The 21080-nt window shown below is 44.6% G+C and overlaps 3 protein-coding genes across 3 annotated transcripts in view; 1 reads left to right on the top strand and 2 right to left on the bottom strand.

Annotated features, from left to right (window-relative positions):
- LOC309550241 (uncharacterized protein) overlaps positions 1–21080 on the top strand; it is a gene marked incomplete at its 3' end in the record, with an annotated part of 240442 nt that overhangs the window by 130847 nt on the left and 88515 nt on the right. The gene's annotated exons all lie outside the window — the stretch shown is intronic.
- LOC309548817 (uncharacterized protein) overlaps positions 5450–21080 on the bottom strand; it is a gene marked incomplete at its 5' end in the record, with an annotated part of 54909 nt that continues 39278 nt past the window's right edge. Inside the window, 3 exons of the mRNA XM_082248755.1 lie at positions 5450–5746; positions 6236–6601; positions 7853–7994. Coding sequence (XP_082104881.1) covers positions 5745–5746; positions 6236–6601; positions 7853–7994 — 510 coding nt within the window. The 3' untranslated portion in view covers positions 5450–5744. The remainder of the gene's footprint in view (positions 5747–6235; positions 6602–7852; positions 7995–21080) is intronic.
- LOC309548819 (uncharacterized protein) lies at positions 5751–6227 on the bottom strand (the record flags this gene model as incomplete). The annotated part of the gene is made up of 1 exon (XM_082248757.1): positions 5751–6227. A coding segment is annotated over one exon (477 nt), but the record flags the coding sequence as incomplete, so codon positions are not given.

Raw genomic sequence — 21080 nt, 5'->3', positions numbered from 1 at the left:
ACATGGGGGGGGGGGTGCGCCCCAAAGCACCTTGTCCCTATGTTGATGGGGACAAGGGCCTCTTCCCCACAACCTTGGCCTGTGGTTGTGGGGGTCTGCAGGCAGGGGGCTTACAAGAATCATGAAGCCACCTTTAACAAGGGGGCCCCCAGATCCCGCCCCCCTATGTGAATGATTTTTGGGGTACATTGTAAATGTAAAATGAGGCTATGAGCCCATTTTTCTCAATTCCTTTTATAGAAAAAATAAAAAAACAATGTCCCCCGATGTAGATTAATCGTCATTCATGACGCCCACTGCACCTCTGGACCCCCCCAAAAAAATACTCCACCCTCAAGAAATGACAGTCTGACAGTTCTTAAAAAGTTAAGGAGCAGGGCCACTTGGTGACATCATATGGTGGCCCGCCCCTTTGTGATGTAACTGACTGGTGCATGCTCGATTGATGACATCATAAGGGGCAGGGCCACCAGGTGACATTACCAGGTGGCTCTGCCCCCTTACCTATTTAAAAACTGTCACCTGGTGGAGCAGGCATTCGACATTTCAGCCTTCGTCGTGGGCGGAGGGTATTTTTTTGGCTCAGCGGTCGGTGTGATTGATGATGGATCTACATCAGGGGACATTGTTTTTTTATTTTATTTTTTTTTTTATAAAGGAACTGTCAAAAACTGGCTCATGTCTTTATCTTTGACACTTTCTTGGTAAATGAGGACCAGGATCTGTGGGCCCCCTTTTTCAAGGGGGCTTCCAGATTCCGATTAGCCCCCTGCAGACCCCCTAACCCAAAGCACCCCCCCATGTTGAGGGAATGTGGCCTGGTATGGTTTGGGGGGCACTCGCTTTTCCTCACCCCTGTCCTGGCCTGCGAGGCTGTGTGCTTGGATAAGGGTCCGGTATGGATTTTGGGGGGAAGATACGCCATTTTTTTAAAAAGAATTGCTGTGGGGTTTCCCCTCAAAATTTATACCAGACCCTTATCCTTTTTTGGGCCTGGTATGGATGGGGCCTGGTATAGACGGTGGGGACTCCATGCCATTTTTTTTTTTGCCAACACTTATTTCTTTTAAATTCAGCTGTCTGCGGGGAAGCCTGCTGACAGCTGATGACTCATTTGTTGGTAAGGATGCCATGGCCGGTTTTCCGGCCTCGCTTCTTAACAACCTATTGACTGTGCACTCGGCAGGATGTAAATAGTAAATATTAGAAACGCAGAGCACACAGAAAATTTGGGTGTTTGGCAAACACCTGAAGGGGCCATTTTGGGTTGAAGTTATGCTCATTCCAAACCGCTCGCCCATCCCTAGTGGTGTTTAGAGAGAGGGAGAGGATTGTTGGAGAGGTTGCATGGAGTGCATAGGTGGGAGAATACAAGCTGAGGGTGTTGTCACCAGAGTGAGTGGAAGACTCTATCCATTGTGTATCCATTGCTTTAGGCCAAATGAGGAGATTAGACTAAAACATTTAGAAGTAACAGAAGTGTTTGTAGTTACTGGGATGTTGAAGTCACCGAGAATGATTGTGGGGATTTCAAAGGGCCTGGTATGGACCGAAGGGGGACCCCCACACTGTTATTATTTTTATTTCCATTGCCAACAATGGCTGGGAAAATCAATTTTAATGTCATATTTTTTTCTCTTTATAAATGTCAGTTTTGCTGCAGCAGGTTCTATACACAGTACAGATGCACCACGTAACAGGCAGACTAAGGGGACCACACAAGCACTATATTTAAAGGAATTTTTCTTAATTTTTTTTTTTTCATTTTAAGCATTAATTAAAATCACTGCTCCTTTAAAAACTATATTTTGTAAATAAATAAATAAATAACGATGTTCAAGCCAAACTTATGCCCGTCCCAAACCATTTGCCCATCCCTATTACCTGGTTATCTCTCGCCTCGACCACTGCAACTCCCTCCTCATTGGCTTACCTTTACATAGGCTATCCCCCCTACAGTCCCTCCTGAATTTTGCTGCCAGACTCCTCCACCTTACAAACCACTTAGTATCTGCTACCCCTCTCTGCCAATCCCTTCATTGGCTGTCACTCACCCAACAAATTTAAATTAAAAATACTAATGGTAACTTACAAAGTCATCCACAACTCGGTCCCCAGCTACACCACTAACCTGGTCTCAATATGCCAACCAAATCATCCTCTTCGATCCTCCCAATATTTTCTGCTTTCTAGTTCCCTTGTCACCTCCTCCCACCTCCGGGACTGCTCCCGAGTCTCTCCTATTCTGTGGAACTCTCTACCCCAATCTGTCTGACTATCTCTTACTCTATCCACCTTTAGGTGTTCCTTGAAAACTCATCTCTTTAGAGAAGCCTATTCTACCCCCCCAGCTAACAACTGCACTTTTATTTTCTCCATCCCCCACAGTTATCACCTTTTGTATCACTTGACCCTCCCTCCTAGATTGTAAGCTCTAAAGAGCAGGACCCTCCGATTCCTCCTGTATTGAATTTTATTGTAATTGTACTGTTTGACCTAACATTGTAGAGCCTGCGCAAACTGTTGGCGCTTTATAAATCCTGTATAATAATAATTATATATAACTGCCTATTTCAGCCTTTCTCAGCCAGGGTTCCTCCAAAGGTTCCTAGGGGCTCCTTGTCACTTCCTTTGGCTGTATATGGAAGTGTCACCTACCAGCCGTTTCTGGATACTGAAGTTTGTCATCATTGCACGACACACACAATTTTTTTCGTTCAATATATTTTTTATCTAACTTTAATTTCAACAAGAGTGCAAAAAAATGAATAAAATGGTAAAGGAAGAAATCCAATTGGTCAGGAAAATGACTTGTCTGGAATGTGGAGGCGAAGTCGGTTATAATTTGTGTACAATACAATACACAACGTGTTACATTATTATAACAAAGTATTGTAGAAAAGATCACACCATAGAAAATGGGGGAAAGGAGAAAATAAACCCGGATATGAAGGTGACATTTGTGTACAAGGAACACCTTAACAATTACCATCATTTTATTCTCCAGGGCCTCTGCTTTCAGAAAATATATGTTTGTTTGTTTTTTCTAATATTCAGGCCCAAAATCTGCATTTTACTATGTGTGCAAAAATAATGCAGAAACAGCTCTGGCAGTGAAAGGGTTAATGTGAGCTAGATGGGATCACTCTGCTGGGGTCACATTAGAGCTCCCCCTAGCTGCAGCCTGGTAATAACATTGCTAGGAGGTCTATTCATTTATCTGCTCCATACTTCCCATCTTTATATAAACGTCTCCTGACATTTAGGGGTAAATATTAGAACATTTACATAGCAATTCTCTCAGTGACAATGCATGTACATTCCTTCTCTGTGATTGGGGAAACAATGAATGTTATTAGGGTATTTACTGATCTGGTTGAATATTTTTAATTGATATAAAATGGAAAATGTTGCATTTGGACACTAGATGGCGCTAATTGCTATGATACTTAGCACTATCTTAAGGCCAAATTAGGAATTTTTGGTTTTAAATCAATAGTTGGTTTAATCCTGTGGTTTTATTTTGTTTATGTCCTTCAATGTGTACTGTACTCATAAATGCATAGGTATGATCTCGGGTAACTAAGGGGTCTATGCAAAAAATATTTTGGATGAATGTGACAAGCATGTGTCCAGCCTTGACAAATTCTGGCCGTATTCTAATAAACACAGTGATTTCCTATAATCGTCAGCTCCAACTAGTGGCCATAATGAGATATTAGTTCCAAAATACCTCAATCAGAAAAAATAGATCAATACCACATTATGGCCACTAGATGGACCCAATGATCATAGGAAATCACTGAATGAAATAAAATAAGACCAACATTTGTCATGGATGAATGAATGCTTATCATATTTGTTCATCTATTTTATAAAAACTAAACATGTAAGTGAAGTGGTAACTATTGAGCCAATCCCTTCATCAAACCACACATAATATCTCCCTTCAAAGGGAAAACAGAAATTATTTACAGAAAATCAAACAAATCAAAATATAAATATTTTCCAACCAATAACCTCCACCCAGACGAGATATGTAGAAATATAAAGACAAGAAATATAAAGACAAGCGGTGTTACCTCTCGTGCCGCACTCCGCCAAGCCACCCAAACCCACACAGGAAAGAAGTTCTCACCTAGTTTATCTCCGAGTTCTCCTTCCCTCCTGTTGGGGGATGGGAGAAGGATGGACTGAAGACAGAGAGACACGCTTCGGGGTCACCACTGGTAAGTAGAGCCTTGAAATGAAGGACATCAACTTCAGAATTTCTGTCTTGTCTGTGTAAAGTTTACTGATAAAGATATATGGGATCTCGCAGCTTCTAGCTCTGTAACCCGCTATATCATTATCAGTAATGGAAAAGGATTTAGGAAAACTAGAAGAATGGTCAGAACTCTGGCAACTGAAATTTAATGTGGATAAGTGCAAGATAATGCACCTGGGATGTAAAAACCCAAGGGCAGAATATAGAATATTTGACACAGTCCTGACCTCAGTATCTGAGGAAAGGGATTTAGGAGTAATTATTTCAGAAGACTTAAAGGTGGGAAGACAATGTAATAGAGCAGCACGAAATGCCAGCAGAATGCTTGGATGTATAGGGAGAGGTATAAGCAGTAGAAAGAGAGAAGTGCTTATGCCGCTGTACAGAACACTGGTGAGACCTCACTTGGAGTATTGTGCGCAGTACTGGAGGCCATATCTCCAGAAGGATATAGATACTCTAGAGAGAGTTCAGAGAAGAGCTACTAAACTAGTACATGGATTGCAGGAAAAAACTTACCAGGAAAGGTTAAAGGACCTTAACATGTATAGCTTGGAAGAAAGAAGAGACAGAGGGGATATGATAGAAACTTTTAAATACATAAAGGGAATCAACTCGGTAAAGGAGGAGAGCATATTTAAAAGAAGAAAAACTACCACAAGAGGACACAGTTTTAAATTAGAGGGGCAAAGGTTTAAAAGTAATATGAGGAAGTATTACTTTACTGAGAGAGTAGTGGATGCATGGAATAACCTTCCTGCAGAAGTGGTAGCTGCAAATACAGTGAAGGAGTTTAAGCATGCATGGGATAGGCATAAGGCTATCCTTCATATAAGATAGGGCCAGGGACTATTCATAGGATTCAGATATATTGGGCAGACTAGATGGGCCAAATGGTTCTTATCTGCCGACACATTCTATGTTTCTATGTTTCTAAGTAACCGTCACACAGACAAGCAAGACATTCTGAAGGTGATTCCTTCATTTCACAGCTCTACTTACCACTCTACACCCCAAAATTTACTCAGCCAATGAAAAGCCAACACGGTACAATACTTCATCCATGTCTCTGGTCATCTCTGATCTCCTTATCAACTGTTTCTTACATGATGAAGATCAGCCATGGAGTATATCTGAGGTGTATATCAGGGTGTGCTTCTTCCACACATGTCCACCAACATTCATATAGAAGACATTTCCCACACTCAAGGCACTAATACACCTCGAGGGTTGTATGGGATCCCTGATGTACAGGAAGACAGGACTTCAGTGAGGAACATTTCCCTCATTCAGGACAGGAAAGTGGCTTCTCCCCCGTGTGAGTTCTCTGATGTCTGTTAAGATGGGACCTCACTGAAAAACATTTCCTACACTCAGGACAGGAATATGGCTTCTCTCTCGTGTGCAATCTCTGATGTGTGTAAAGATTGAACTTCACTGAAAAACATTTACCACACTCAGGACAGGAATACGGCTTCTCTCCCGTGTGAGACATCTGATGTTTGTAAACAAGGGACTTCCGTGAAAAAGATTTCCCGCACTCAGGACAGGAAAATGGCTTCTCCCCAGTGTGAGATCTCTGATGTGTGTGAAGATTAGACTTTAGTGAAAAACATTTCCCGCACTCAGGACAGGAATATGGCTTCTCCCCCGTGTGAGATCTCTGATGTGTGTAAAGAAACGACTTCCTAGAAAAACATTTCCCACACTCAGGACAGGAAAATGGTTTTTCCCCTGTGTGAGATCTCTGATGTGTGTGAAGATGAGACTTCCGTGAAAAACATTTCCCGCACTCAGGACAGGAATATGGCTTCTCCCCCGTGTGAGACCTCTGATGTTTGTAAAGATCAGACTTCTGTGAAAAAGATTTCTCGCACTCAGGACAGGAAAACGGCTTCTCCCCCGTGTGAGATCTTTTATGCACATTAAGACCATATTTAGAACAGAAACATTTCCCGCATTCAGGACAGGAATACGGCTTCTCTACCATGTGAGATCTTTTATGTGCATTAAGACGGCATTTAAAACGGAAACACTTCCCGCACTGAGTACAGGAAAGCCTCTTATCTGTTGGAAGGACAGCACTGTCCCTCACAGTCTGAGGTTCCTCAGGATAAGAGGAATACGATGGTCCGGCATTGTCCCTCACAGTCTGAGGTTCCTCAGGATAAGAGGAATACGATGTTCCATCTACACTGTGTGGTGCCGGATGGACATTTGAGGTAGCCGGGTTTTCTCCTGGACTATACTGTGCGATGTCCTCATCTTCTACTTTACAGTCTGGAGACAAAGTGAGACAATCCTCTGAGGTTTTCCTCATCTCCCGTCCATCTACTAAAATAGAAATAAAAAGATTATTACTAGACATCAGCAGATTGGTTCCCCTAAACCAGGACTCCGCCCACATCAGATAGCTTTGTCTCTGAGGATCTTACAATTCCACCCTCAAGGTAACTAGTAAATGGTAGAGGGTGACTAGGTGTCCCATGAACCACACATCAAATCAAGACCTGCTGTGTGATAGTAAATGGCAGTCTCAGTCCGGACCTACGCCAGTCCACGCCTTGATGTATCATGTGCGGGACACCTACTCACTATCTACCAATGCCTGTGACTAGTAAATGGGTCCTCTGATCTCCTACCAGTTCATTTCTTTATTCATGGACCTTAGTCAGAGAGTGAGGAAACAACGAGAACTGTCTTTTATAGGAGTGACAGTGATGAGGGGATTATAGGACGAGTGTCCCCTCCTCCTCTATCATTCATTGCCATCTTCCCAACACAAGAAGTCCCACACTTCCTTATTTAGTCCATGATTTAGTCATGAATAATAGCGGGGCTGAGCCCCACCAGAGGTCAGAGAGTGAGGATGGGGGAACAACCAAGATAAAGACTGGACTGATCCTGAAGACCGCCATCATTGGGTTACTGACTCCTCCCTCATTATCACATTCTGTTTAAGGTTCCAAAGTTGGAGGATGTTATCACATTATTATCAACAGGTAAAAGTCTGTGCTCCAATCAAATCATCCAAAATGTCCAGCTGGTAGAAAATGGGTGTAACAAAAGAGAATCCATATTATGTGTATATATTGCAGTGGGTAGAGGGGAGAGAGCAGAAGTCAGGACTATGTAATGTACAACATAGAGTATATAGTGCAGGGGTCAGGAGTATGTATTGTACAACATAGAGTATATAGTGCAGGGGGGTCAGGAGTATGTAATGTACAACATAGAGTATATAGTGCAGGGGTCAGGAGTATGTAATGTACAATATAAATTATACAATGTAAGGGTCAGGACTCATAATATTGCTATTCAGTAATCAGTGGAAGCTTAAATGTTTACATGAGACAAGTTGCAGAGGTCCCACACCGCTGCCTCTCATCTCCTGGGACTGCACTCAGTGACTTGGGTGTGAGACTATACAGACATATCCCTCCACCAGGAGAAATACAGGACAAAAAACACATCTCAGGAATGTGACCAGGGGACCACAGACTGATATCACCCAGTCCCCGCCCTACTCTGGACCAATCAGTGAGCAGTATGGGTGGAGGAATGTATTTAGTGTTAATGACCCACCTGTGCTGATCTCTGTAGGCGTGTCCTCCTCTATAAATGTCTCCGTTATTCCATCCTCCTCCATAGACTGCTGATCATCCCTCACATACCTCTCTTCTTCTTCTGCTTTAACCTCTACTTTTATATCTATCAGGTCTTCACCCTAAAGCAAAAAAATACATTTTAATTAGTAAAATATAAGCTCAAATAAAAATCCACACATTGTCTCCACAAGTCCATGTTCTAGAGACTGTCCCACCCACCTTGAAACAGTGAGGGATGGTGTGACCTTCCTGTGTGGAATCCCGGGAATACAGAGGACGGGGACATCTCTCTGGTGGGTTCCTGGTATTAGGTGGCTCCATCAGATCTTTGTGTCCTTCTGAAAACTCCTCCATCACTCCATACTCCTCATCCTCCTCTTTATACTCTTCTTTAACAACAATATTATAATCCCAGAGGTTTCCACTCTGAATATATAATAAAACATTCATTATAACAAACATGCTGTGTATAAATCATAACTGTCAGTGATTGTTCCTCATCTACCTGATGATGGTGGGGGATGGAGTGACCTTCCTGTGTGGAATCCCGGGAATACAGAGGACGGGGACATCTCTCTGGTGGGTTCCCATTACTGGATCCATCTGTAGGAAACACACACACTGACTGAATACATTGTTTCTATGTGTTTATCAGATGATGGGGGATCTAGGTGGATCCTCCGTACTGCTCTCTCCTTTACAATAAAGTCTCCTCTTACCCTGTGATGTGAGGGGCGGCTGATTCTCCATCATGACGTCCTTGTAGAGATCCTTGTGTCCTTCTAAATACTCCCACTCCTCCATGGAGAAATAGACAGTGACATCCTGACACCTTATAGGAACCTGACACACACAATGATACAGTCACCATCCAGACACATCCCTTGTCTGTTACTGGATAATGTCCCAGAATTCCCAGCACCGCTCACCTCTCCTCCATGATCTCTCTGGGGACTTCTTTATATTTTTCTATTCTACCAGGTAAATGTGTATATAGACCACTCTGCCAACAATGAGAATCAAGATTATAAAATATAACTAATATTCCATGTATCAAAAAGTCCCATTCAAATAACAGTTGCTTGAAAAACAAGAGGTAGGGGAACAGGTGCTGGTGCCATTAGTAACAGATAAACACGTGACCACTTCCAGGTGACACCACATGAATGTACACTCACCACAACGTATGGACCTTCTATTACTAGATAGATCTCACTGCGCTTTTTTTGTTGGACCCATTGTGTATCTTGCCAAACACCGCCACTCCCCCCACACTAATAAAAGTGTTATAATCAGTAAGACTGATAGGGTGAAAATGTCATTGGTGGGAAAGGTGACTCATCTCCAAAATGAAGAGAATGTTCCGGCCCCGTAAGTGTGGAAATGTTCTGACCCTGAAGGGGTTTATCTAAATTTCCACACTATATATGTGTGTATCACCATTTGCTGGAGGTAAAAGAGGTCACAGTGACTATGGAGGAAGACGACGGACATGACGGGGGGTTACTGGGTGTAAATAGTTAATAAGATCTTATTACCTCCTCTATGGCCACTTCCAACAACGTCTCTTCTCTCTACAGCTTCCCGACTCACCTCTCACCCGGAACTTCCTGTCTGTACCCGACATCACTTCCTGTCTGTATTCCATAGAGACTTCCTGTCTGAGTAGAAGTGAGATCACCACCTTGTGGAGCTCAGAGGAACTGCAGCCCTGAGAACCATCTGGTAGTGTGAACACGGCCTTGTGCTGTGTGTGTATGTACTGTATATCCTTCCCCTTTCTCTCCTCCCTGAGTGTGTATGAAGAGGCGGAGCTCCTGCTGGAACAGCGGTCGGAGGAGGAAGCCGAGTCTAGGAGGGAGACTGACAGAAAGCGCAGCAGACTTGCAGGAGTGAGCGAGGAGGATCCAGTTCCTTTGCCATCGGAGGTGAGGAGAGTGTGAAGGATGTTTGTGACTCTGGTAGATGAAAAGCTGGGAGTCATATTGCTCTGGTGAGTGGGGAAGCACTACTAAGGGGGCGCCCTCACCATCACGTGTGTAAGAGGTGGAAGAAGGCGTGGCTACACTACAGCTGGCACAGTTTGGAGCACGGAGAACTTTCACACCTTATCAACTTTTTATTAATTTGTGAACTTTTTTGGAGCAACAGAACTTCGTTGAAGTAGATGTAAAGTGGAAACAGTGGACTTGCAGAGAACACTATATTGAGCACAAAATATTGTATGTTTACATGAATTTGCACAGGTTTTCAGTTTATTTAATATAGCAACAAATATTATACGATCAATGAAGTAGATGCAAAGTGGAAGCAGTGGATCTGCAATGAACAACATCTTGAGCACAAAGCACTTTATGTTGTATATGAATTTGCACATGGATCAGTTTACCTAATTTATTGATAAATCCCATATGATGAATGAAGTAGGTGTAAAGTGGAAGCAGTAGATCTGCAGAGAATATTATTTTGAGCCCCCTAGCACTTTATATATGAATGTATCCACATATTTTAGTGTATTTATGATAATTTATGTGTACACACAATAGGACAGCGCTGTGACACATAATGCTCTTCTAGTTGATAAAGGGAATTCTTACCTTTGTTACAGCAGCAGTCCGGTAGAAGTTATTTTTGTAGGTATTTGAGTTGTTACACATAGCGCAGTTTTTTTCCCATTATATTGGTGACATATTTGCCCAAATCTTGGGATCAGGAGCCATTTCCACCCTTTACTCTCGGCTGGGGTTCTTTGTATCCATATAACAGATTTTTTTTGTTTAAGTCTGCGGTGGTGCAAAAAACCTAGATGGAAAAAAACCCATAAGTGTATAAAAAAGGTGCATGTGATCACACACTAAAATGTGCTGTTAAGAGTGTGCTTTTAGTCCACCCGCCGAAAGGGTAGGACCTCTCCCCTGATCCCTCGTGGTGCGAGGCTCCTGACAGGGACAAATGGTTTACATGGCCTGCCTAGGCAAAAGGCCTGGCAGACCCCATTCTTCTAGGCCAGCCAAAGCTGACCCTGAATACTTGGTTGAGGGGCTTTCCCGAGGAGAGACCCCCCAGGGACAGGGAAGGAAAGAACCTGAGGGCCACACATCCTTCCCTTAGACGTCAGGGCAAGCTTGAGGACTCGCGCCCTTCATTCATGAGAAAAACACACACAAAAGGGAAAGAGTGACAGACAGTGGGAGAAAATAAAAAGAGAATAAAAAAACGTGTCCACGCATTTCAGTGCACTAGCCAGGCCCTGAGGCCTGGTAACAAAAATTGCTCCAGATGTTAGCCAAAAGGCCCAGCCCATGAGGCGCAGTGCAGAAAGAAAGCAAATTTGGTGGCTGTGACCATGTATCTGTTCACACCATGGGGTCCCACACCCAACTGTTACTAAGAGCACCCCTAGGGTAACCACTCAGACCTTCTGCCTTCCCAGCCTCTGGCCACACAAAGTAGAATGTTCAAATCAGGAGATAATGGGCTCTTCCAGCTTTCCCTGGGGGAAATGTTCCGGTTTCTGTTCCAGTCAGTACTAACCGTCCAAACCCCCGTCCCTCCAGCAGGTTTGCATAGCTGCCACCCAACCTTGGTCAGGTCAGACGACAGTACAGCGCCCCCACTGGATCACTGACAAGAACAGATACTAAACCCGATCTTAGCCAAAAGGCAGAGAAACTATATGTATCCATATAACAGATGTTCTACATGACTAAATCTGCAATCAATTTTACTGCAAAATTAAAGGTGGCAAATTGTCTCCCCCCGAGCAGTAATATATTTCTCCCCCCTTGGTGGGAGTGGAGATGACCCATCTATAAGGATATACAGTACATACACACAGCATAAGGCCGTGTTCACACTACCAGATGTTTCTCAGGTCTGCAGTTCCTCTGAGCTCCACAAGGTGGTGATCTCACTTCTACCCAGACAGGAAGTCTCTATGGAATACAGACAGGAAGTGATGTCAGGTAAAGACAGAACATTCCGTAGAACGTAGAGAGGAAACATTGCTGGACCTGGTGGCAGAGGAGGTAATATGTAGATTAACCCCTTCAGGGGGATCAGTTGATGAATAATATATCTTCCTTCCAAAACTGGCCATACATGGTTCAGTTTTATCATTCATCCTGCAGACTGAGTGAAAAAGCGAAACCGATTCCCCCATCCACATATTGGAGGGGGATGGGGTAATCCTCCCCGCTGCACTATTGTATTCTGACAATGGGGGGCGCTCCTCCTCTCTCAGAATACACAGATCAGTGATGAAGCTATTGGCTGCAGCTGCTGATGGAGTGACTTTTATCCGGCAGTGACCACACATGGATGGAAATGTGACCGATCCCTGCTGAATTTCCATGTATCTATGGTCACCTCCCCTCCCCCTCATCTCCTTCATTATGTAAGTCATGCTTAGGCTTGTGACGGTATCAGATTTCCATGCTGCGATTAATTGATTAAGGTTTTGCCACGGTATACGGTATTATCACGGTATTCAGTTATTAAATTTAAATTATTAAATTTCTACCTCACTTGAATTTCATTGCTGAATTTAGGGACTTTGGTTCACTTATGCACATTATTATATAGTCAGTCAGTACAGACTCTGTGAACCAGGCCTAAAATAGGTCATCAAGCAGTGTCTTGCCTAACTGGTGATGACTGGTCCTGGCGCTCGGCTCCGATCCGATGGCCTGGTCATTAAGGGGGCAAATCCTTGTGGTCAAGAAGTGGTTAAACCTGAAGGAGGAGCGGTGTTTTATAGTTTACTATTGCTTTAGGCCTGGTTCACATGTATGCGGGTTGGCGGTTCACATGTATGCGGGTTGGCGGTTCACATGTATGCGGGTTGTCGGTTCACATGTATGCGGGTTGGCGGTTCACATATATGCGGGTTGGCGGTTCACATGTATGCGGGTTGGCGGTTCACATGTATGCGGGTTGGCGGTTCACATGTATGCGGGTTGGCGGTTCACATGTATGCGGGTTGGCGGTTCACATGTATTCGGGTTGGCGGCCCACATTTGCACAGGCATAGCAGCCCATTGATTTGAACGGGCTGCTATGCCCTCATTTTCCGCAGAAAAAAGGTGCATGCAGCATTTTTTTTAAATTCAGTGGCCTTGAAATCCATCCTGCTTTTGCACCATGTGACTAACCTGCAGTTCCTGCTCTGGCAAGCTTTTTGCATTTTTTATATATGTGGGTCCAGCATTTAAAAACACATTTTGTGTGTGCAGCAAAAGCAGGTAAGTCGCATGGTGCAAAAGAAGGATGGATTTCATGGCCACTGCATTTTTTAAAATTCTGCATGCACCTTTTTTCAGCCGCAAACGCAGGCATAGCAATTTAAGTCCATTCAAATCAATGGGCTGCTATGCCTGTGCAAATGTGGGCCCCCAACCCGCATACATGTGGGCCCCCAACCCGCATACATGTGAACCAGGCCTAAAGCAATAGTAAAGTAATTTATAGATAAAAACACCGGTCCTCCTGTAGGTTTAACCACTTCTGGACCGCAAGGATTTGCCTCCTTAATGACCAGGCCATCGGATCGGAGTGCCAGGACCAGTCATCACCAGGTGGGCCAGACACTGCTTGATGGCTATATAATAATGTAATGTGGGCTGCTCTGTGTGTGCGTATATATATATATATATATATATATATATATATATATATATATATATATAATATCCTGCTATGCCCATGTATGTATGTATGCGTGTGTGTGTGTATATCTATCTATATATAAATATAAAAAAAAAAATATATATATATATATATATATATATATATATATATATATATATATATATATATATATATATATAAAATATCTATCTAGATCTATGTAATTCTATCTATCTATCTATCTTATTCTATCTGCAGAAACTTGTGTTTCTCTTATGTCCTCCGACAGTCGCCGCCTCTTCATATTCGTCACATATGGGTATTAGACTTTGCTCCGAAGGAGTAGCTAGGCAACAGAATATGTTAACAATAAAGCTTTTAACATATCCCACCCTCAAGGGGTGGTCCCCTCAGTCAATACCCTCCTACTTCCTGCAACCATATCTCAGTTTTAATGTCTAGCTTGTCAGGAGTGGCTGGCTTTTTCTGTGCTGGGGCTTTCTGCCCCAGACTCTTTCTTCTTTTTAAAATTTTGTTTGAGTTTTCTCTCTACCTTTACTTAGCTGTTATTTTTGTCAGCATTAGTTAGTTCTTCGGATGAAGAGGATCATGCAGACTGGGTCTCGGGCTGATCCCCCTGATCGCAGGTCGTGGGTCAGTGGCTTCCCAGTCTGCCATCGAGCGTTCAGCCAGGTAACGCTCCTGGCACAGTGAACGACCCATCCCTGTTCGGTGCAGGGATGATTGGTGAAGTGGCTACCTCACTGGACGCTGTGCAGTTTCTTAACCCCCATTTTGTGCGTCTTGAATGCGACTCTCCCTGCCTCATGTGCAGCGGCTTGTTCGCCTGTGCGGGTTCCCCACGCCATGTGAGGTAAGTGTTTTATGTGGGGACCTGTCTGTCTGGGGGGGGTGTCAGTCTGGGACTGTGTAACCTGCCTTTAATCACACTGCTTGTCTCCCTATCTCTCGGCTGCATGCTGTGGGCTGCAAGGGGGGGGGGGAGATGTGTGACACTGTCTGTGTCAGGCTGATCAGTGTGTGAAGCTGTGTGCTGTGGGGCATGTTTTTTGGCATGTTTGGGCACTATACAGCGATCGCTGCGGCGATCTGACATGTATTCTGATACTGGAATGTAATGTGTGTTTTTTACTGCACTGTGGAGCGGCGGTTTCGGCGCCAAACGGCGCCATTTTGCCTACACCCGCTCCGGCCGCATGTTTTACATGCATGGCGGCCATTTTCTTGTAGCCTCCATAGGCTTACATAGAGCGCCCTGGCAGCATCACTTCCTCTTTCCAGGAACACCGATCGAGGCAGCAGCAGCGGCGAGGGTCTCCTCAGGTTTTACCCTTCTGTTCTTGCTATCCATCGCCTGTGTTAAGTTTAAATATTCCCTGTGGGGGTCTCATTGTGCTTGTGTGTGGTGCGGTGGGCTGCGCTTGCCGCGCTTGCTTAACCGGTTGCCGACCGCCGCACGACTATATACTGCGGCGGTCAGCCCCGGCCAGGCAGAGTGACGTAGCGGTACGTCACTAGCCTTCGCCGCTCTGGCGCGCGCGCGCGCGCGCACCCGCGGTCCCGCCGATGACTCGATTGGGTTCAGAACCGATCAGTCATCAGGTCCAGGCCAATCATTTTTGGTCTGGACCTGTTGATCGGTCCTGCCCAATCAGATCTCCCTCTAAGCCTGTGAAATGTAAACACAGGCTTAGAGGAGATGTGCCCTCCCCTCCCAACGGTCTTTTTGGATCCAGCGTGAGAGGAGAGCACATCTAATTGTAAGTACAGCACCAAGCACGTACATACACAGTTAGATAGGCACATTTCACCCCCGATCGCCCCCCCAATTAACCCCTACAGCACCTGACACAACACACACTATATACAGCATATAGCATATACCTATATACCTGTATAAGTGTGATTTGTGAACAGGTGTAGCCCTTGCGACCCCCCCTTTTCCACTCAAATTACCCCCCACCCCCCCCTAATAAAGATTTAACCCACTGATCCCCCCTGAACCCCCCCTGATCACCGCCGTTAACCCCTACACCCTCTGTCACATCAGCACTAATACAAACGCAATATACGGTGTTATTGTATTTTTGTATTAGTGTCATTGTGATCAGAATTAGCGCAGGCGACTAAGTTTCTGTCCCAAGAAGGTTTAGGGTCCCCGCCACCCGCCCAATAAAGATTTAAGCCCCTGACCCCCCCCTGATCACCCCTACACCCCCTGCCATAACACACACCGTATACAGTATATAGCATTTTGCTATATACCCGTATAAGTGTGATTTGTGGTCAGGTCTAGCGCTTGCGACCCCCCTTTTTCCACTTGAATTACCCGCCACCCCCCCCTAATAAAGATTTAAGCCCCTGATCCCACCTGATCCCCCCCTGATCACCGCTAGTTAACCCCTACACCCTCTGTCACATCAGCACTAATACAAACGTAATATACTGTGTTTTTGTATTTTTGTATTAGTGTCATTGTGATCAGAATTAGCGCAGGCGACTAAGTTTGTGTCCCAAGCAGGTTTAGGGTCCCCCCCACCCGCCCAATAAAGATTTAATCCCCTGATCCCCTCCTGATCACCCCTACACCCCCTGCCACAACGCACACTGTATACAGTATATAGCATTTTCTATATACCCGTATAAGTGTGACTTGTGACCAGGTTTAGCGCTTGCCACCGTTCCTTTTATCCTTAGGATACCCGCCAGCCCCTTCCAATAAAGATTTAAACCCCTGATCCCCCCCTGATCACATCCCGTTAACCCCTACACCCTCTGTCACATTAGCACTAATACACACATAATATACTGTTTTTACTGTATTTTTGTATTGGTGTCATTGTGACTTGAGGTTGCTCTAGCTAGCTAGTTTCTTTCCCAAAGGAGGTTTAGGGTCCCCGCCACCCCCCCCCAGATCCCCGGCGCATAGTTTAGAAGTAACCCCTTGATCACCACACACGCACGCACGCACCTACACTTCCATTTCTAGTATAGTGTTTGAACAGATCAATATCTGATCTGATCAGAGCTATACTAGCGCCCCCATAGTTTAGGGTTCCCAAAACGCGGTGTTTGCACGATCAGCACTGATTCCGGCCAGCACCTGCGTTTAACCCTTTCACCCAGGTAAGTGTAGTAATCAATAGATTACTGTCACTTACAAAAAACACAAGACACAAAACCGCTGTGTTAGCAGAGTCAGGCCTGATCCCTGCTAGCATTAGCAGTTTTTTTGGTAGCGCTTGAAATAGTCTTCGACAACCAGGTGCTTTTATTACCTGTGAGTCGCATCACTGTACGGGTAAATTTAGTTACCAAAATGTCTAAACGTTCGTACAGTGATGAAGCTATTTACAGTATAATGTCCATGTCAGGTGAGAGCGATGGGGAAGCCTCACCGGCAGAATCAGGGTCATTATACGAACCAGATGACGGCAGCGGCTCCCTGACAGACAGCTCCGACGACAGATGGGTCCCTGTTAGACCCAGGCGTACCCGACCCCATTCTGGTGTTGTTGAAATGCAGGAATCGCAGGGTGCTCGTATGGAGCAGAGTGTGGGTACTAGTGCCGCTCATCCTTCTGGCGACCTGGCAAGCGCCAGCGGCCTAGTACAACCTGGACCTAGTACAACCAGCACTGCAGTAAGACCTGGTGACGTGGCGAGTCCCCTAAGTGCAGTTGAAGCTGGTGCGGTGGCTAGCACAAGTAGTGGCCCGCAGCCACCGCGTATTCGAAGACAGGCCCGTAGAGCCCATAGTGCCCTCCCTGATGCGCTGGCATATCCCAATTGGCAACCCACTGATTCTACAGCGCCAGTACTTCCCCCATTCACCGCCCAACCTGGAATCCACGTGGAGACAGCTGGTTTTACGCCCCTGAACTTTTTTGAGCTGTTCTTCACGGAAGATCTTTTCAGATCTATTGTGGATCAATCAAATTTATATGCTCAACAATTTATCGCCGCCAACCCAAATTCGCACCTTGCCAGACGATTCGGCTGGAATCCTATAACGGTTTCCGAATTTAAGATCTTTCTGGGCCTTTCCCTCCACATGGGCATAACTAAACAAAGTGAATTGCGGCTATATTGGTCCACTAGCCCAGCTCACCATATGCGCATGTACTCTGCCTCCATGTCCAGGGGGAGATACGAGCAAATTCTGCGATTTATGCATTTCAGCGACAATGAAATCTGTCGTCCTCGGGGAGACCCTGCATACGATCGGCTCCACAAAATTCGGCCCCTCATAGACCACTTCAATCAGCGGTTTGCAGCCTTGTTTACCCCCGAACAAGTTGTCTGCATTGACGAGTCCCTGATTAAATTTACTGGCCGTCTTGCTATCAAACAGTACCTCCCCAGCAAGCGTGCCAGATACGGGGTCAAGTTGTATAAGCTCTGTGACAGGGCCACAGGCTATACAGTTAATTTCCGTGTCTATGAGGGAAAAGATAGCACTGTGGAGCCCCCGAACTGCCCAGACTACATAGGGAGCAGCGGTAAGATTGTTTGGGACTTGGTGTCACCCTTATCCGGAAAGGGGTACCATTTGTACGTGGACAATTTTTACACAAGCGTGCCACTATTTAGTCACCTGCTTGATTTACAAATTGGCGCATGTGGCACCGTGCGACCTAATCGCCGGGGCTTCCCCCAACGGCTTGTTAATTCCCGTCTTAGTCGGGGGGCGAGAGCCTGCTTGAAAACGGACAAATTACTTGCGGTGAAGTGGAAGGATACACGGGATGTTTATGTTCTGTCCTCCCTTCACGCAGACACGACAGTCCAAATCCCTACGGCAACTGGCGTTATGGAGAAACCCCTCTGTGTCCACGAATATAACCTTAACATGGGAGGGGTGGACCTTAACGACCAGCTTTTGGCGCCGTATTTAGTTGCCCGTAAAGCCAGACGCTGGTACAAAAAAGTGTCTGTTTACCTTTTCCAATTGGCTATGCTGAACGCCTTTGTCCTATACAAGGCGTCAGGACGAACTGGACCCTTCCGGGAATTCCAGGAAGCGGTCATCCTTGCCTACCTGTACCCAGGAGGCATGCCTGCCCAACTTCCCCTTCCAGATGCAGTGAGCCGGCTGCATGAGAGGCATTTTCCTTATGCCCTCCCGAGTACCCCTACCCAAATACGACCCCAAAGACGATGTCGTGTCTGTAGCAAGCGCGGATTTAGGCGTGACACCCGTTATTATTGTCCCAAATGTCCTGACCATCCTGGTCTCTGCATCGGGGAATGTTTTGAGCGCTACCATACACTAGTGGAGTATTAGTGTAGGGTACAGCACGACACAGTGTAGGGCACATAAACACAGGGTCTCGAAGGATGTTGGATGTCCATCGACATTTTGAGAGACCCAAGCTGGAAGAGAAGATCGCAGAAGATCGCACTCCCTCCCAAATCAAGAAATAAAGGAACAGTTAGAAAGTAAAATAAAAGGATCCAAAAACTGTTGTGGTGTCAGTAATTTTATATGTCCTTCTACTCCTTCCTACTATACTTTTTTCAATGTCCTTTGTTTGTTTTTTCATTCTTTTGTGACCTGTTTCTCTTGCAGGTAATTGTCGGCTACCACGCATTGATTTTATATATTCTGACACAAACAGCGTTTGCGCTCAGCATATATGGATACCTTTGCTGATAGCAGCTGTGGTGATTTTCTGATTTCAGCACTGCAGTTAAAATCTTATTTTGGTATACGTGGATAGCGCCGTGTATACCCATCATTAAATTCAGTGGGTGGTTGTTTGGGCGGTTAATGATGAGAATCCAAAAACTTTTGTTGTGTCAGTCATTTTATATGTCCTACTCTTCCTAATGTACTTTTTTTTAATGTACTTTGTTTGTTTTTTCATTCTTTTGTGACCTGTTTCTCTTGCAGGTAATTGTCGGCTACCACGCATTGATTTTATATATTCTGACACAAACAGCGTTTGCGCTCAGCATATATGGATACCTTTGCTGATAGCAGCTGTGGTGATTTTCTGATTTCAGCACTGCAGTTAAAATCCTATTTTGGTATACGTGGATAGTGTCGTGTATACCCATCATTAAATTCAGTGGGTGGTTGTTTGGGCGGTTAATGATGAGTAATACTACGCATTATTCCTGTGCTGATTTCTGATAGGTTCTCTTTTTTTCCGTTCAGCCCACAGGCTGCATGAAAAAAAAAAAACCTATATGCCAAACAAGGACCAGCAATGTACTGGTACGTTGCTGGACTTTGAGTGGTTGTACCAGGATGATGCCTGCAGATTTAGGCATCATCTTGGTATCGTTTTTTACAGCCAGCGGTCGGCTAACATGTAAAAGCAATCCTAGCAGGTAATTGGCCGCTAGACTGCTTTTACATGCAGTGGGAGGGGTCTCCCCCCCCCCCACCGCCGCCTTCCGAAGCCTTCCGTGGTTTTTCTCGGGCTCTCCTGTCCCACCGGTTAACCCGAGAGTGCAGCCGGTGGTTCAGTTATCTAACCATAGAGCTAATTGAAGATTAGAATGGCTCCAATCATCTCTATGGCCTAAGATGCCGGAGGCTACGAGCATTTCATGACTTCTTTTTCGCCAGAAATAAACAGGGCCATTGGGAAATTGGGAAAGTATTTTATCACACCAATTTTGGCGTGGTCAGATACATTAAGGTCAGAGGAGAGATCTAGAGTATAAAAGACCCCAATTTTTTTAAAAAAGAGTACCTGTCACTACCGATTGCTATCATAGGGGATATCTAAATTCACTGTGATAACAATAAAAATGATTTAAAAAAAAAAAATTAAAGGAAAGGTGTCAAAATAACATAAAAAAGCAAAAAAAAAAAAAAAAAAAAAAAAAATTGAGCCCCCCCCCTTTCCCCCCGTGCTTGCACGCAATGGCACACGCAAGCGTTGGTCTAGTGTCATATGTAAACCGCAATTTCAGCATGCATGTGAGGTATCGCCGCGATCGCCAGATCGAGTGCAGTAATTTTTGCAGTAGACCTCCTCTGTAAGTCTAAAGTGGTAACCTGTAGAGACTTTTAAAGTTTTTAAAAATGTACGTACGTTGTTGCCGCTGCGCAGGCGTGCGCAATTTTTAAAGCATGTCATGTCAGGTGTCTATGAACTCGGCATAAGATCATCTTTTAAATTTTACCAAAAAAATTGGAATTATATAGTGTATTTGTGAAATAAATTAAAAAAAAATTTATTTTTTTCGCAAAAATTGCGTTTGGAAAATCTGTGCGCAAATACCGTGTGACAAAAAAATTTGCAACATCCCCCATTTTATTCTATAGGGCCTCTGCTTTAAAGAAATATATAATGTTTGGGGGTTCAAAGTAATTTTCTAGTAAAAAAAAAATATTTTTTCATGTAAACAAAAAGGCACAGAAAAGGCTTGGTTTTCAAGTGGTTAGAAGAGTGGGTGATGTGTGGATAAGATTGAGCATAAAATGCCGGGACAGTTCAAACACCCCCCTAATGACCCCTTTTTGAAAAGTAGACACCCAAAGCTATTTGCTGAGAGGCATGGTGAGTCCATGGAATATTTTATATTTTGCTACAAGT

This window comes from Pelophylax lessonae, assembly GCF_965119305.1.
Source record: "Pelophylax lessonae genome assembly, chromosome: 3".
Classification (NCBI taxonomy): domain Eukaryota; kingdom Metazoa; phylum Chordata; class Amphibia; order Anura; family Ranidae; genus Pelophylax; species Pelophylax lessonae.
The sequence above is the reverse complement of the archived record's forward strand: the minus strand, read 5'-3'. Positions and strand labels throughout refer to the sequence as shown.